At 40.5% G+C, this 19084-nt stretch overlaps 1 protein-coding gene across 2 annotated transcripts in view; it reads left to right on the top strand.

Annotated features, from left to right (window-relative positions):
* dlc1 (DLC1 Rho GTPase activating protein) overlaps positions 1 to 19084 on the top strand; it is a 107480-nt gene that overhangs the window by 29684 nt on the left and 58712 nt on the right. Inside the window, exon 5 of one of the 2 annotated variants that reach the window (XM_061772246.1) lies at positions 4859 to 4889. In XM_061772246.1, the coding sequence (XP_061628230.1) occupies positions 4859 to 4889 (31 nt within the window). Of the gene's footprint in view, positions 1 to 4858; positions 4890 to 16203; positions 16388 to 19084 lie in introns of those variants that run through there. The other variant, XM_061772247.1, reaches the window with a different exon arrangement.

The raw sequence follows: 19084 nt of genomic DNA, 5'->3' as shown, positions 1-19084 counted from the left end.
AAACCAGTTCGACAACAACTCTTACTCCCACAGAAGTTCCGAGAAACTGTTCTTCAGTCTTTGCATGACCAGTCAGGTCACCTTGGGTTTGACAAAACCTATGGGTTGGTGCGAGAGAGATTTTACTGGCCTCGTATGAAAACACAGGTTGAGACGTATTGTAAAAATTGTCCAAGGTGTATTCAGAGAAAAACGCTGCCCAAGAGAGCTGCTGGGTTGTCACATCTTACCAGTGAGGGGCCGATGGATCTTGTCTGTATGGATTTCTTGACAATTGAGCCTGACTCCAGAAACATTTGTAATGTTCTTGTAATTACAGATCACTACACACGTTATGCTCAAGCTTTTGCGACTAAGGATCAAAAGGCGTCAACAGTTGCTAAGGTCCTGTGGGAACAATATTTTGTCCACTATGGTCTACCGAAGCGAGTACACTCGGATCAAGGCAGAGATTTCGAGAGCCGCCTCATTCATGAACTGTTGAGTATGCTTGGTATAAAGAAGTCTAGAACCACACCCTACCACCCGCAGGGTGACCCGCAACCTGAGCGTTTCAATAGAACTCTTCTCAACATGCTCGGTACTCTTGATGCGCAGGACAAAAGTAAATGGAGTAAATACATCAGTCAGCTGGTGCATGCATACAACTGCACGCTAAATGAGTCAACAGGCCACTCGCCATATCTTCTCATGTTCGGTCGAGAGGCTAGACTGCCAGTAGATGTGGCATTTGGAGTCTCAAGTGATGGTACATCCACCAAGTCCTATCTGAAATACGTCAAAAACATGAAACGAGAATTACAGACTGCCTACCAGCTCGCCGAGAGCATGGCTAGAAAAAAAAATGAAGGGAACAAACAACGCTACGATCAGAGAGTTCGTTTCTGTCCATTAGTCTCTGGTGACAGGGTGTTAATCAGAAATCTTGGACTGCAAGGAAAACACAAGCTAGCTGATCGTTGGAAAGCTACACCATACGTTGTGGAGAGTCAACTCCCTGGTTTGCCTGTGTTCAAGTTGAAGCCAGAGAACGGACAAGGCTCTAACAAAGTATTGCACCGAAATCACATTCTGCCCATTGGACAGGAAGTGAAATTGAATGTGGAAAAGAACGAAGATACACTTCAACGCAAACGGAGAGCCAGCAAAAGACTCAAAGCAAAGAGGGCTGAAAACTGTAATCTTTCTGGTGTACCAGCGCTTGATCATGTTGAAAAGATTGAGTCTGCATCTGATTCAGAAGAGGATGAAATGGGTGTGTGGTATGATTATCACTCCATATGTGAGTCAAGACAACCGGAAGCTCAGGAAACTGTTCAATCAGAACCTGTCAGCATGGATTTGGATCAAGTTGTCCCTCCAATTAACCAAGAGATGGATGAGGTTACAGTTGAGGCATCTGCGGCAACAGATGACGATGGATCCGTAGTGCAAGATGAGACTTTTGAAAGTACTGGTGATACTGGAAGGGACACTGAAGCACAGACATTCGATGTAACGACTGCGAGACAAGACAGTGTTACAGAGAGTTCAGACGAGGCACGACGGCCTCAAAGACTGAAAAGGGTTCCTACCCGACTAACCTATGACTTGTTAGGGAGTCCAAGCTCTGTGGCAGTTAGTACTCATACTGTCTCTCTAGCTAAGGTTGATGATAAGACATATGGTTTATCTCCATCACCTTTGAGGTACAAGAGCATTTTTTATAAGTGGATTGGTTTGAGAGGGGAGTGTTTATCCTGTTCATAAAAGTTTATGTTGTTATACATGTCATGAGGGCATGACAAATTTTTTTTTTGTGGGGGGAGAGTGTAGTGTACTGACTAAAATGTGTTGAACTGTATTTGTTTGAATTGCTGTTGTGAAAACTAGTTAAAAGTTTGTTTGGTTCTTTGTGTGGATGGATACTGGGGTTTCCTGCGTCCCGAGGGGTCTGTGAACATTTCAGGTTTTTTTTTGTTTTAATGATTGATTGAAGGGGTGGTGGTCCAATGGGATTGGGGGAAGGAGGTGAGTCGTGAAGAGGAAGAGCGGGAGATGCGGGTCCAGAGGGAGAGATTTTTTTTTGCGGGGGTCTGCACCTGGTTTTTGGACACGAACGGATGCTTGGACTGTTTTTGGAAACGAACGGATGCTTGGACTGTTTTTGGACACGAACGGATTCTTGGACTGTTTTGAACGCGAACGGATTTACTATTTCAAAGCCACGGGTCCTGCCTGCTCAACGCCACCGGGCTGCCGCTTCGACGCTACGGGATCCAGTCGCTGTGCCTACTGAAGCGTTTTGAGGGCTCGTTCCTACGACAATCGGTTTGGGTTTTTCCCCCCAGTGAACTGAGGGTTCAACGGTTTTGTGAGTACTGCCCAGTGAGGGCTACAGTGCCAACACACAAATACAAACCCAGGAAGATTTACGACAAGTGATGGACTTACTTTTAACTTTTATGTATGAAAACTCAAACTCTACAATTAGCTTATAAAAGAACGGAATCAGCGGCAAGGTGGGCGACTGGTTAGAACGTCTGCCTCAAGGTTCTGAGGACTGGGGTTCAATCCATCAATCAATCAATGCATGGCGCTTAATTGACTACTCTAAATTGCCCATAGGTGTGAATGTGAGTGTGAATGGTTGTTTGTTTGTATGTGCCCTGCAATTGGCTGGCAACCAGTTCAGGGTGTACCCCGCCTCCTGCCCGATGATAGCTGGGATAGGCTCCAGCATGCCCGCGACCCTAGTGAGGAGAAGCGGTGATGAAAATGGATGGATGGATGGAAGAAAGGAATCAGATAGATTTGTACAAAGGCAACACTTTATCTAGTACTGCCAATTAGCTCGCACGTGAGAGAAAACAAGTAATGAATGAATGAAAGCAGTCCTTGGTATTCTCTCCCACCACAGTGTCTCACGCTTGTGTTGCTGTGGTGGTTCATCTTGAGCGTGGAGAAACAAAAGGCACATGGTTACAGTTGAGCTTTTTATTGTCTTCTAATTTCTTTCTCGTAGTAATCCGTGCAGTGCTTTATTCAATTAAAATGATAAAGTTGTCTCAAATTGTAGGGATAGGCTATAATTTAGTGGGCACTATCAATGGGGTTTGGATGCAGTTGTGCATGTTGTATTGAAAAAAAAAATGGCATTTGCTTCTGCACTCAAGGCTGTCCTGCATAGTCCCCTTCTTTATTCTGTGCCCATCACTGCATTTGGCACTCAGTTTTCAAAGTAATGCCCAATGGAAGGCTGGACTCTCTTGTATCTAAAGCGATCAGATGCACTGATAACCCAAATATCACATCCGTTCTTTTTTATAAATTTGTATTTATTTTTTTTTTTGTGGATGAGTAAAGCAGGGTAGCCTACATAGCAATCCAGGAGGTGTTTACACAAGGCCTTATTAGCTGCAAATGGCCAACAACCAGGAGTGGTTTCCGATATAGGCAGCCGTCCAGGGCGGCGTCCCGTGGGGGCCGGCACCCCCCCTTCCCCCTCCCATTGAGGATCGCCCAGGGGTGCACAACCGACATGCGGCGCATCTTCGCCAGCACTGACTCCAGCACGCATTTAATTATCTGATTGCAGGATGCCGTGTCAAAAGCTCACGCTTCGCTGGGTTCTGTTCAAAAGGCACTGGCGGTACAGTTCCAGATCCTATGTTAAGGCGCTGATGCTGATGCTTTTGCTTGATCTGTGTAAAATAGGTTTGGTGCTTTTTCTCTTTTGCAGCCAGGTTTACATTTAGGCTTTCTTGTGGAGTTAGATTACTTACAAAGTCTTTATTCACATACCCAATATACACAAGGATTTTTAAAGGATGGTTTTCCTTGGTGGAGCAGTTGGTGAGCTTGTGCTGAGTGTTGCCATCGGCAACTACTGGCTTGGCATGCAAATGTCAGTAGATTTTGTCATTAGTGTGACCAGGGATCATTGAGACATCAGCTGTTTTTTGAAACTGTCAAAACAGACCAAAAAAAACATCCCCATTTGGACCAGGTCATTGTTGCTTAAACGCTCTTAATTACGCCATTTAAAATAAATAAATAAATGGAACGAGAGATTAGTCTATCTTGTTATAACTATCAGAAGGATACATCCATTTTGTAGTTTCCGTACAAATGGGGTAAATTAGACAAAGTGGACAAATGCCACAGAAAATGTACCTTCTCTTTCCTTGCCTTGTCTGAGCTCTTCCAGGGGAGGGTGGATTAAAACAGGTCAGGGTGTGGGGGTCAGCCAAGGAACCCAGGGTCAAAAGTCAGAGGCAAGAAAGACCTCTGCATTCCAAATGACTGCTGCCCACCACACACACACACACACGCACACACACGCACACACACACAGCCAACGACAACATGCCTGCACAATTCTATTCTTTGCCTCAACATTATGTTGATTCAGATTTATCTTTTTATTTTTTATTTTTTTTAATTAATTTATTTATTTATTTTTATCCCAAGCATGAACCATTACATTCCGAGAATGATGATGTTATCAGACAAGTCTCTCTGGACTACTTTTGTCTGTCTTGAGTCAACAATGAATCAGAGCACAGCTTACTGTACTTGGGCTCTTAATGATGCAATATTTGTCGAGAAGTCTCTTCAGGTTAATTATGTTTAGTGACCATGTAGTCAGATGTTTTATAGTAACAGAAAAATATGCATATGAAGCTGCATTTGTTTTTTTATCCATTGTCCATTCTGAAGGCGTGTCAGCATTTAGCTACATTATGTAGCTAAAACCATTTTCTTAAAAAGTGTGTTTTCTTCCTTGTGTTGGAAGTTACACAATGTTTTTATTTTAACAATGTTAATAGGATTTGGTTGAATAGCATCAAATTGTTTTTTCCCTTCTCTTTTTCAGAGTACTGCAGTTCCAGAGAGGACAAAAGCGGGTGAGTTTGTTGATACACAGATTGCAAATGAATAGCCACACTCTTTGGTGTGGTTTCTCATATGTTATAACATGTTTTTAGTGCCTTTAGTGTTGCCAAAACATAATTGTCTGCAATTGTCCTGATCTGCCTCCATCTGTTGTCATGTGAGGAGGATTTGCAGTACATTTCCTGATATCATTGTTCAGTAATCGGCGTGGTGCAAGAGAGGGAAGGAGGGAATGAAGGGGAACAGGATCTGGTCCAATGACTCGCTTGATGTTGGTCTTGATAAGGACCCGGACCCATCTAGCGGACCATCTAGCCTGTCGCCTTTCCGAGATAAGAGCCAGACTGGTTGTCGAGCCTGATGCCCAAAACATTTGACCTGCATTTGTTTACCCATTCCAGTCAAATCTTACTCAGTCACTTGTGCGTTTCAGTCAGGATTGAAAAAGTCGAATACAATTCTTCCTGCTTGTCCAACAACCATTCTTCCATCCATTTTCTATACTGCTTATCCTGTTCACAGTTACGGGGACCTGAAGTCGATCCAAGTTGACTTCGTGAAAGGAAAAGTACATACAGGGGACTGGACTGTTGACCATTCTGTCAGAGGGTGCGCCAAAAACAATTCATTCTAATTTAAACATATTTAAGTGTCGAGGCAATGTTTTCAGTAACCACTTTGTACTCATTTTTGTAATGTCTAGCTGTGTATAGTACATCATTAATACTACAAATAGTATCTGGTATTACCTTTGTTTGTCTGTTAGAAAAGGTGGTAATGTGGTAGTATCACCAAGAACCCTATAAACACAAGAGTACAATGCACATGTGCAATCAGCCCTTTAGATCAGGGGTATCGAAAGTCTGGCCCATAGCATATTGTAAAAAAAATAATAAGAATTAAACGTGGCCCTCATCAGAACATTACAAAAGAGAGTTAGGTCCACCCACTATTTGCTTAGTCGCCGAAAACGCAAAACTGAGATGCAGGCTGTCGTTACTTGCTTTTGTGTGCTTCGCATATCATGACCTCCATTGGTTTTAGCATGTTTAAGAAACAGAGGGTGAAGTATATCAAAGCTCCCACATCCATCATGTTTTTTGTATGTAAGCTTTGGAAATTCCTGTGCTCACTATGCATAAGTCTGAAAAAATATGCTGACGTCTTGCATGCAGTGAGGCACGATTATTGGAGGACTTCTCTGTGCGACTTCACAGGCAAAATGTTCCCCAAAATGTTGGTCGAATTACAAATTAGTATACAAGATCGAGGGCATTCAACGTCAGACGTTCCACTGTATCTGTATTAACTGCAGCTACAAATCATCAGCTAAAGGGATTCATGGAGAATTTGTTCACTACTAGACTCGCAATTATCAAAGCATATGACTTCCTGCAGATGAATGGCCTTCAGTGCCTTCTCTTTTGTCAATATCTCGCAATGCTTCATGTTATCCACTTTATGAACCAATCAACCATAAGGACAATACCTCTCTGTCTCCCGCCTCTCTGGCTCCACTCTCTCAGCCAGCAGTCTGGTGCTATTGCACCAGGTAGACAAAACTACGGCTGAACGGACAAGCGGCTGGTGGTGGTCAGTATTCATTAAATATCCCACCATGTCCTCAGGCCTTTAGTAAACATTGTTGTCGAGTTGGTGTGACTTGGGGACGAGGCTTTCATATTGCCCCCCGCTGTTGCAAACCCTGCTGGGAGTCCTCACTCACTATTGCTATGTCTCGCCTTGTAATTACTGCCACTTGCTGTGAAAGCCTCTCGCAGGAAATGTGCAGCGGCTGTGATTATGTTGGTTCTTATGACAGCACCGACTTTATAGTCAAAGGTCCAAACCTCTTTTTTTTTTTTTTAACAATTCAAATTTGCAAAAGGCACCATGCAAACTTCCAAAGGTCTGTCATTCTCCGTAATTTGACTTCATGTAAATCCGTCTGGCTTCCTCCAAGCAAGTTATGTAAGCATCAGTGCTGCCTCTGTGTGATGGAGAATATATCGGGGGGTGGGGGGGAATGCGGGAAGTCGGTGGAGTTTTTGGGACCTTGATAGAGCACAAAGCCCAGTGTTCATTATGGTACTTCAAAGACCCCTCTGTATCACCATTAAAGTTCCTGGCAATGACATGTTTGTGACAGTGTTACATCACACGGTATGCCCTAAAGGCTCCCGTTGCGCCGCCATGAGAGACTTGTCCATTCATGGTTAATTTATATCTCTGTAACAACTGGGGCACTTTAATGATCAGCAAGAAGCTCCAACAGCCCCACACCCGTTATGCTCTGCCACTTAATGTCCTCCCTGCAGTTGTGGGTGTACTCAAGCGTGCAGTCAGTGTCACGTCTTTCCTGTGTCCAAAGAGGATGTGTCTTTTAGAGTTAAAAGTGAACTACCTGTTGTTGTGGAGGTTTTTATGGGGTTCCCGTGAGGCTTGTTACATCTGGAGCTTCCCGGCCGGGCCTTTGCAGAGCACTGGTGAACATGTCATTCATACGATCTCCATTGTAGAAGGACAGCTGTGCTTACATCTGCATGTTATTTAGTTTTCAATTTGGACAAAGCGATAATCGTGTCAATTCATACATCATTCCTCACAGTGCAGCAGAGAATCAATATCATGTTGCAAAAGAAGGAGATTTGGTAGTTAGTTCACTCACTCATCTGTCAGTGCAATTGGTTCATTTTAAACTAAACACTCCATTTGAATTCCAGTAAACAATTAGCTCATTACAACATCAAGTATGGAATTAGTGCCGATGGCTTGTCTGGCTCTGTCCCTAAATTATTTCCGCGGCAACTCTTAATTATTACACAGTAACGTGTTCTATCTTGCTTGTCTGATCTAAGCGCAAACAAAATTCACCTGTCTACTCTGCTTTAAATTTACAATATGTTGTTTTGTCTAATTGTTACTGCAAATGCATATTTGTACATTAGTATCAAATATAAAACACAAGGATGTGAATTTGTCAGTGAAAATAGAAAGGCCAACGTCAAAACCTACTTTCATAGGATTGATACAGCGATGTGATAATTATATTCTGTTTATCTCAGTAAACAACGTGTTCTTTCACGGCAGATGAGCCGCTCATCTTGTGACTGAGCATTTCAGCCCCAGCCAGCGTCATTTGGAATCCGTAAAATTGCCACTTTTCACAGTCTAGACTATCACAACGAAAACAATCACCATTCACACATACAGCTTTGTTTTGCCCAAATTCTGACCTACTCTACTTTGCCCTTGCTTAAAGGAGGGTTGAAAGATGGAATTAAACACCAGTAGCCCAAAGCCAAGTCCAAATTAGCTTGTGACTGGTGTTTCTTTTTCTGTTACTGTTCCTGCTTTTTGAGACTGCCTTATCCTACTTTTTTTGCCACATATCCATAAATAGCACAAGAGTCTTTGTGCAAGGTCACATTCCAGGCTTTCCTTGTCAGTGTAACAGCCCACCCGCCAAAACACTACTAGCCCCTCTCTTTCGCTCCCTTCGCTTCCTGTGTGGAGACTGGTACTGTACGCATTACATTTATATTTCACACTTCAACCAGCAGTAAATACGTATGCAGATGCAATCCTTACTGGAGTTAAAATCCCCAGGAACCTCTTTGTTCCTCCTCCTGTTTCCCATGCATTGCATTTGAGACCCCTTTTGGGCATCTGTCTGTGCTTCACTGGCCCTCTTAGAAGGAAACCAAACCACATGGGGAATTTACAACAGGAAGCCAGCGTTCTTGACTGCCAGAATTTCAACTAAACCATCTCTGAAACAGTTTTGGAATGTCATTGGTTATATCTTTCCTAGCAATATGTTTATTGAACTGGGAAAAATGTTGTGATTTATATATTATATCCTGAAATGCCCGGTTGAAGGAAAGAACCACAGCTGCAGCAACAGTCCTTTTTGTTTTTTGTTTTTTCTCCCCTCACCCCCTTGCCACTGTTTTTTTCCAAATCCACCACGGCTCTTGCGGCCGGCGAGCAAGCACTCTGGGACGGGCAGGCCAGTAAGAAGCACCCGTCTCGAGCTGGTTCTCTTTTCTTCCCCCTGTTTCCCCGGCTCCCGCCCTGCGACTTCCATGAGACACTGCTTCATTAAAGTGACACTAGACAAAGTACTCGTCAAATAAAGTTTCCATAAATTGGTTTCTTATTTCAGGTAGTGATCATATATTTCCAAGGGTCCATTTTCTTGTGTAAGTTGTTTTTTATTAATTTAAAAAAATATATATGTTTTTAGTTGACACTACAAACACGCAGCTTTTATTTTGGTACTTCCGTTTCTTGGCAGTGTGGATTTGCATATTAGGTAAAAATTTAGTTCGACCCGAAACACTTACATTTAGCATTTAACATTAATATTTATATGTAGAGTTACAATCCCAATTGCAATGAAGTTGGGACAATGAATGACTGAGCAATTCTGGGACCCAATCATGACACCTACCTGTTCCCAATTAGCCTGTTCACCTGTGGGATGTTCCAAACAGGTGTTTGATGAGCATTCCTCAACTTCAATCTTTTTTGCCACCTGTCCCAGCTTTTTTGGAACGTGTTGCAGCCAGAAAATTACAAATTAATGATTATTTGCTAAAACAATAAAGTTTATCAGTTTGAACATTAAATATCTTGTCTTTGTAGTGTATTCAATTCAATATAGGTTGAACATAATTTGCAAATCATTGTATTCTGTTTTTCTTGATGTTTAACACAACGTCCCAACTTCATTGGAATTGGGGTTGTACATTTAAAATTTAAATATATATTTAACATTTAGGTTTAGTATTTATATTTAAATTTAAGATTTCTACTTAGTTATAGGTTTAACATTTATATATATATATATATATATATATATATATATATATATATATATATATATATATATATATATATATATATTAGTTTTCAGATTTATATTTCAATTTACATTTAAGATTTATATTTTATACACACACACACATATATATATATACACACATATGTATGTATATTTAACATTTAGATTTACGTATATATTTAGATATATATTTAACATTGAAATATATATTTAAACATTTTGAATTGAGATTTAGGTGTAACATTTAATATTTGGAGTCAACTATAAGGTTGATAAATATTGCTGTAAATGTGCAGAAAAGTGAATCGAAAATTCACACCAGTTTTTTAAACATGTTTTGAAGCTAAATGTGACAAAATGTTGGTGTTATTTTTGTCGTGAGCAGCTTTACATACGGCACCCCATATTTTAGACAAGTCACTTTTATCTTAATATGATTATTTAAGGCGGCATGGTGGAGAGTGGTTAGCGCATCAGCCTCACAGTTCTGAGGACCCGGGTGCAAATCCGGCCTCGCCTGTGTGGAGTTTCCATGTTCTCACCGTGCCTGCGTGGGTTCACTCCAGTTTCCTCCCACATTCCAAAAACATGCATAGTAGGTAAACTGAAGACTCTAAATTGCCCTTAGGTGTGAACGTGCGTGTGCATGGTTGTTTGTTTATACAGTATGTGCCCTGCGATTGGCTGGCGACCAGTTCAGGTTGCACCCCGCCTCTCGCCTAGAGTCAGCTGGGATAGGCTCCAGCACACCCGTGACCCTAGTGAGGATAAGTAGTACGGAAGATGAATGAATGAATGATTATTATTTAATTATACAACCACTAATTTGATGATGATCATAATGATGATAAATGTTGTACTTTTAAAACAAGCTCTTAAGGTGGTTGTACATTTGCATTACAAGGAGGAGTAATGCGACGAGGAGACTGGCATGAAGCAGTATGTGAGAAATATTCTGGTTTTTTTCTCATCTGACATTGTTGGGTTGTCTGATATGTTGATTCAAGTAGGATTTTTGTTGCCCAGATGACTGTCAGGTTATCAAACAGATGTAGTGGGGCTGTTAGAAAGTAGGGTAGGCAGTTAGTTTGAGTGATTGAGGGCTAGGTTTGATCGAAGACAGTACCATCAAAGGAGCTTGTAAACAATTCAGTCACTTTCAGGCACACACACCTACATACTGTATACTGTCCATGCTTCAGCATACTGACACATTTTTGGCTGTCCTGTAAATAATATTGTTTTTAATGATATGCACTCGATATAAATTCTACACACTGTTTGAAGTCTGTGGAGGAACACCCACTGCCCTGGTTTTTATTCCCGGTCAGTATGTTGTTAAGTACCCTTTGCGGTCGTTTACACATGTCCAGCTAATATCCCCTTTATCATCATTACACTTAGTTTATCCACAGTTAAACTGTATGGACAAAATTAATACGCAACATTGTATTTGGACTAGTTCCTTTAACTCCCCCTGAATTTTCAGGATACACTCTTAAATCTTGACTGATTCTCCAAGAACTAATCAGAGTCAGGTGTGAGGCAACCTGGAGTCCAATCAATGAAGAAAATTCGAGGTGTGGCTGAAAGCTGCTGTGGCCACTCGAAAACACACACCAGTTTAGAATTGTCTCTTGTCAAGAAGCATTGTCTGATGTGTACCGTGCCTCGCTCAAAAGAGCTCTCAGAAAACCTACAATTAAGAATGACTTAACTTGTATAAAGTTTGAAGAGGTTCCAAAAGTATCTCTAAAGGTATTTGATGTTCATCAGTCCCCGGGTAGACAAATTATCTTAAATGGAGAAAGTTTGGCACTGTTGCTTTTCTTCCAAGGAGTGGCCATCCTGTAAAGACCACTGTAAGAGCACAGCGTACAATGCTCAATTAGGTTAAAAATAAATAAATAAATAAACCTACAGTGTCAGCTGAAGACTTTCAGAAGTCACTGAAAAATGGCAACATCTCTGTCAAAAAATCTACCACACGTAAAACATTAAACAAGAATGGGCTTCATTGGAGAAGATCAAGGAGGATGGTGTTGCTGTCCCAGGAAAACTTTCCTGCACGTTTGACGTTTGCTACAGAGGACTTGGATGTTCCACAGCAGTACTGGCTAAATATTCTGTGGACAGATGAAACCAAAGTATAATTGTTTTTGAGGAACACGCAACGCCATGCATGGAGGAAAAATGGCAGAGCACACCAACGTCAAAACCTTATCCTAACGTTGAAGCAGGGTGACGCGACTATCATGGTATGGGCCTACTTGGCTGCCTCAGGGGTTGAACAGCTTGCTTCATCTTTACTTAACATCATTTTAAAAAACGTAACGTTCAGTAACATAGTTTAATAACATACATACACACAGATGGAGGGTGTTTAATGGGTAAAAAAAATGGTAATTTGGTTCATGTCAAGTAATTTGAAGACATGTTTGAGGGAGCTTGGTAAAATGTGTGTCTCTGTGTAAAATGTGTCTTTTCCTGCATGTTTGTTTACCTACACCCTTCTCCAGTCTTGTTACAATAATATTTTAAGAGATCAATCCAAAATTGCAAAGCACATACAGGACAGCGAATAGCAAACGTGGGAATACAACCTTATCAGTGTCAGCAAACCAGAAGGGCATAAAGTCAATTGGCCGTGATGAGCATAATGCCATCAGCAGACTGCAATAAGCCAGTGCCGGGTACATTATCTTCACTAGCCAGAGCAATCAGCAGGAGTGCTTGGTTTTCTTGCTTGAATGTGTTAGTGCTTAGTGGGGAATGCAATTGAGGACATTGTGAACAGTGCATACAACTCAGTTACATGCACAATAAACCCACACATTCAGCCAATGGCTAGCATATTATATAACCAATTTATTCATATGAACACGATCTATCTTAATACAAGTATTGTTTTCAAAATAGAATTTTTCAAAGCAATTTTTTTTCCTGATGTATCAGCAATTAATAAAATGGTTAATGCAATATGGTTAACATATCCAATGTTTCTCGAGATTTCTACCTCATGCCAATTTAAAACATAGCTGATATTAAATGATTAAGGTTATACAGAGGGGAAAAAAACGAACAAACAAAGACAAACATAAGTCAGTGCACTAGTCTTTCCATTGCAAGACTACCGTATCCTCACGATCTCGACCTCCAACATGGCAGACAAACAAATATCGATCACAAAACTATATATTTTTGACAAAACATCTCCTAATACTGTGAACAGTACCACTTCTTCTTTAGTTCTAAATTTAAAAACGATGTCTGCGAAACAAAAAAAAAATACCCCCAAAAATAGACTCGGTAGTAATTTTAGGCTTGTTTTTGGATGACATATTTGATTTTCAACCAGATTTCGGCCCGCCCACATTTAGGTCGAAACTTGCGTGAGCCTGCTGACATGAGTGACAGAAGCCGAGTGCATTCCCTTATATTAGCACATGTTCTTGGTTGCTTCACAAATCGATTGTCTGCCCCCACTTTGTCCGTTATTTGTACACAATATTAACCAATCGAAAGTGGTAAAGTGGTTTAAGACAATAGCGAGGTTAGATACATTTGAGTAGGCTTGTTTTGTAAAAATCAATTGCTTTAATGCTTCGTTGCAGACAAATTGAAGCAGCATGAAACATGAGGTAAGTGCATGCAGACTCCTTTCCGCCTATACTGTATACTTATGCACTGGTTTAGTCAGCTCATTGTTGTATTCGAAAAAGAGTTTGGGAAGATGACATAACAGAGGCATTTGCTTTTGTGAAGTAAAAGTATTTTTTTATAGTCACTGGCATCATGTGCACGGCTGGCACCCTGCGTCATGTTTGTACCTTTTTAATGAATGACAATGTAATAAATTGGTTAGCATGTAAATTAGCGATTGAACACAATTTTGGGGTGCTGTTGTGCTGACGTGCGTGTGTAACGAAATATGATAGCTTGGCATGACCGAAGCTTGTAATGGCGCCCAGCACCGTATTCTACCATTTTAATCAATGACAGTGTAAAAAATAAGTTATTTCTTTCTTTTTTCTTTTTTTTTTTTTTTTTGTATATTAAATTACCAATTGAACATAATTTTGAGGTGGTGTTGTGTTGATGTAGTATATGTAGTATAGTGTATAGTATATATAAGTATATGATAGCAATGATATAATATAATACCAACTTGAACAAAATGGTGTTTGGAAACAAGCAAAAAGTCTTTTTTTTTTTTTATTTCCTGAAATGCTGTCAGGTAGAGGGATTCTGCCCAAGAGTGACAATATATAAAATATGAGCAAATACTGCCCCTTTTTAGTAGAGTACATTCCTTTGTCCACACCGGCTATGCAGCGAATTTGGGCTCCAGTTCTGTTTTTGATGTCACACCAAGACATGGTGGCGTGTCGAAAAAGGAGTATTCCCAGGGCAATGAGTTATTTGCCGATTGCTCCAATACATCCATCCATCCGTTTTCTGAGCCGCTTCTCCTCACTAGCCTATCCCAGCTGTCATCGGGCAGGAGTGGGGGTACACCCTGAACTGGTTGCCAGCCAATCGCAGGGCACATACAAACAAACAACCAGTCGCACTCACAGTCACACCTACAGGCAATTTAGAGTCTCCAATTAATGCATGTTTTGGGGATGTGGGAGGAAACCGGAGTGCCCGGAGAAATCCCACGCAGGCACGGGGAGAACATGCAAACTCCACACAGGCAGGACCGGGGATTGAATCCGGGTCCTAAGAACTGTGAGGCTGACGCTCTTACCAGTCGGCCATCGTGCCACTGCTCCAATACAGATTGCTATTATTGGAAATGACTGCCAGTTTCATTTTCTTGAGAAAAAGAATACATAGAGTACTTGATAGTGAAGTATAGGCCATCTGGAGGATGCTATAGGTCATTTAACATTTTTAGTCAAAATGAAAAGCAGAAATTATCATTCCAGTGTCACAATATCAGAGTCATTAAGTTCTTGTATTAGTTATAAAATATATTGTGTGGGCACTGGATGTTAAGCTGTGGTCCCATGCAGCAACAAAATAAACTAATTTCATTCTATTATTCTTCTCGACTTTTGTAATACTCACTGGAACAAGTTAAATAAATTAATGGGTTTCGAAAGAGGTGATTTGTAATATCGAAGTAGTAGCAGTAGCACCTAATAAGCAATTTGATATTTGAGTTTTGAGATGTGTTGTTGATATTTTCTTCAATTTCATAATAATGCATTAGTCTTGTCTTCAATAAGGTGCAATTGGTGATGAGTCAAATTAAGATTCTTCGGCCTATTTGCAAAACTGTTTTACATTGCATGTCTGCTTTTTTTTTTTATAATAGTACAAGCCCACCCCCAAAAAAAATGCTTTCTGCATGCTTTGAACACAGCCAAGGCATTGTCCATGGCTGACTGACTGAGAAAGTGATCATTGGCTACTCTGATGCATTATATGCTACAATTGAAACACTATTTAACCCTGTGATTTCTGTAGTGTTTCGTTTTTGAGAAAGCCAACTAAAGTGTTTCTCCATTGACCATTTTAGGCACTATTTATGGTTAAGGTTGGTTCAGATCTGACTTAGATTTAGAAATATATAGCTAACTAGCATGTCTTGTACGGGGCAATGTAAAGTTTTCTCCAAACTTTGTAAAAATATTTTGTAAAAATGCTCTGGATGGCCACACTTAGATGCTACTGGGGGATGTCATAACAGCCATTAGCAGATGTCAAAATGTTATAGTACCACATCTTATTATCCCTGTGGTCCCCAGGACTCCATAAGAATAATTCTAGTTAAATACTCCATCCACAAAAGTATAAAATACTAAAACAGCCACTTTACAAAAAAAACTTCAGATACTCTCAAACTAGCTTGCTCTATCTTGTAAGAACCAATGGTCAATATGAATTAACCCCCTCTCTTGCCCTGGTGTGCCCAAATGGACAATTTGCCGTGCTGTACAGGTATATGTCTAAGCCTGCCAATTATGTGTAGCCAACCAAAAAACGACCACAGCTGGCAAGGTAAATGGATAGAACTGTGATGCGAGACCTTAGTTGTGCCTCTAAAGCACTCAGATATGCGCCGTGACCACTGAAGCTTGAGTCAGAAAGCACTTACTCACACTCACACTTAAAGTATATTCACACAGACACACACACACACACACACACACACACACTGGAGAGAATAGAATATGAGAGTATTGCGGCACTGGCTGGATGTGTCCCAGCAGTTACCGCATTGAAGCTTGCTGCAGCAGATGGGAGTGTACAGTCCAGACTGAAACAGAGCAGAGTGAGAGCCAGGACGAGGCAGAAACCTATACAAAAAAAAAAAAAAAAAAAAAAAAAAGGGCAGAGTTCTGGAGAGTCTAGGTAGCCAATTTATATTTTAGACAATCATCCACGCAGAAGAAGGCTCGAAGTAGTATAGATGCAAGCTTTTGGAAGGTGCACAAATCGATCTGATCAGCAACGAAAATAGGTGAGGAAAAATAGGTTGGAGTCAGTTTTGAGTTAAATCAGGCTGATCTGTTGGCGGTGTCAGCAGCATGTCTCGCTCCATCAGGATGCTCCTGCTGCAGAGGACCTTCAGTGGCCACAACACATCCTCTCGCTCGAAAGCCTTAGATATGATCAACAAAAACGTTTGGGAAAGCCGACTGACGGGTAAGTGAGATGACCAATGTAATCCCACAGTTTGAGTAGTATTCATGCCATTATGTGGACTGTATATCTGTTGGGTTCTGATGAATTGGTCATTGATGATATATTGATTCACACGGCTGACTTTCCAGCAGCCAGAGTGATCAATTCCCATTGGTGTGAATGTGAGAGTGAATGGTTGTCTTTCCCTACGTGGTCAATTATTGGCTAGTGACCAATCCAGTCTAATTCACGACTCCTGTCTCCATTGACAGACAGATGTTTCGATCCACACCTGTTTACATACCTGGGTATTAGGTGTACTGATTGATAGACTGTCAGCTAAAAATACAGCCTACAGTGAAGTGTCCTTTATAGTATTATGTATTATGAAACTACTTGGATTGGGAATGGGAGATGAAATTACATTTCAGTGACAATACATTTCTATTAAACTCATAATGACTCATGATTATCTCAGAGACACATTGCAATTCAGCTTTACCAGACGCGTCTCTAGGTCTCTATGTTTGCGGTAGTTTTCCGCTGTGTTTTAAACCATGCATGGGAGATAATGTACTGTACACTGGGCGTATTTGTCTCATAGGAACTCAAGGATATGTTCCAATCAAAACAAATTACCTGAATTATCAATACAGGGCTATTGATGAAATTGTTAGAAGCATGTAATGCAGTTTTGTGAAGACCTGCAGTATTCCTCTTAACTATTTCGTGTCGTGCTTAAATGTCCTGTGCTCATGACAACTGCAGCTTTATATGCGTTACTGCAAGCACGGGTGAGTGGTTCCTCACGCATTTCCTCTCTAACTAATGAGCCAGCAGTGCATGGTGAGGACCTGGTCCATTAGTCTGCTTTCAACTCCCGTAAAGCAGTTTGCCTCTCAGTGTTACATTTGCTACGCTAACCTATGCTATAAATGCATCCACAGACTTGGATGGATCAACAGAGTTTTTCTGACTCTGGGCGCACACATACCAGGCCATCCAGACCATGCTTAGGCCCGCTTAACACACACAGTCCAGATTATTTGACTAGTGTGAACACTCAATGCTGTGCTCCAGCATGCTCTGATGGCAGAGGTGGGTGGAAGCATGGTACCTTTGCTCATGCACGGACACATGTTGCACTCACAATGTAAATGTGACGTCAATGCAATTGTTTATTCCACCAGTTATTCATAATAACCACTACCTTGCATAATTGTATCCAATGAATAAAATAATACCAGAGGAAAACTCACAGAATGACAAGAAAAAAGATCTGGTCTCAAATTTATATTTGTGTCACAATTTTGATATTCACTCTCTCAGCTTTTTTGTTCTTTTCACTGTTGCGCTAATACTGTTTTGTATATTCAAATGATTTAATATAAGCCGTAAGGCTGTAAAATTACAGAAATGCAGTGTCGTATCGTGAAGGGATGACATACGTTTAAACTAAATGAATGTGAGCAGAAAAGGGCGGGGTATCCATGATACAGCAAGATACAGGACAATCGTGAGTCCACATTTATGCGACAATGATTGTTTTTGCCTACACATTTTTTTTTTTTTCAGTTTTATGTACAGTACAGAAAACAAATATGTGGTCAAAATTAACTCCCTTTTTTTTTAAAGACCCCTTTTTTTGTAGATATCTGAATGACTTTGGTCAGCAATTATCAGCCAAAGTCCTACTGTATTATTAATAAGCCAATTAATAAGCCAAAATAACATTCCTTCTTGTGCAAATGGCCCATCTATTATCTACGTGTTCCGGACACTTCAAAGTTCCTATTAGACACAGGTGGGTAGAGTAGCCAATTGTTGTACTCAAGTAGAGGTACTGTTACTTTAGAATAATATGACTCAAGTAAAAGTAAAAGATAATCCTCCAAATATCCACTTGAGTAAGAGTAAGAAAGTACTTAATGAAAAAAACTACTCAAGTAAAGATTAACTTGTGAGTAACTTCTGATTTGAAAAAAAAAAAAAAAGAAAATCAGCGCATGAACATCAAATAAAATAATAATATATGGGAGTCCACAAACACCTGCCACCATTTAAATTTTTAATTGCCCAAAAACCAACAACACTTGCATTGGGTCCTACAGAAACATTATTTGCTTTATTCACTTAAATGACTGAATGAAGAAACTGTTTACTGACTTATTGAGTGTGTTCGTGCGTGTGTGTGCGTGCGTGTGTGTGTGTGCTTGTATATGTGTGTGTGTATATGTGTGCGTGTGTGTGTGTGTGTGTGTGTGTGTGTTTGAGCATGCGTGAGAGAGACAGAGAAAGAGAGAGTGAGAGAGACATCTTCAACTTCCTGCAAGGTGTTTTCTCAAGTTAGAAGTCGGCTGAAAAAAAAGGTGAAGTCTAAAAATAGATCGCACATGAATGGATAAATAAAAGTAGCGAGTAAAAATATTGATTCTTCTTCACAAAAATACTCAAGTAAAAGTAAAACGTATGCTGCATTCAAACTACTCCAACAAGTACAATTTATCCAAAATGTTACTTGAGTTAAATGTAACGGAGTAAATGTAACACGTTACTACCCACCTCTGCTATTCGATAGGTGTGAACATCTTCAAGAGGGGTGAGTAATGTGATGTTTGAATACATCGTCTTGGACGCCTCGACTTCCTCGAAATCGGTACGGGTGAAAGAATTTGTCAACATATGTCAGACATCCAGTAAATGACAACAAAAAAGGAA

The sequence above is a fragment of the Phyllopteryx taeniolatus genome, chromosome 4 (assembly GCF_024500385.1).
Source record: "Phyllopteryx taeniolatus isolate TA_2022b chromosome 4, UOR_Ptae_1.2, whole genome shotgun sequence".
NCBI lineage: Eukaryota > Metazoa > Chordata > Actinopteri > Syngnathiformes > Syngnathidae > Phyllopteryx > Phyllopteryx taeniolatus.
The sequence above is the reverse complement of the archived record's forward strand: the minus strand, read 5'-3'. Positions and strand labels throughout refer to the sequence as shown.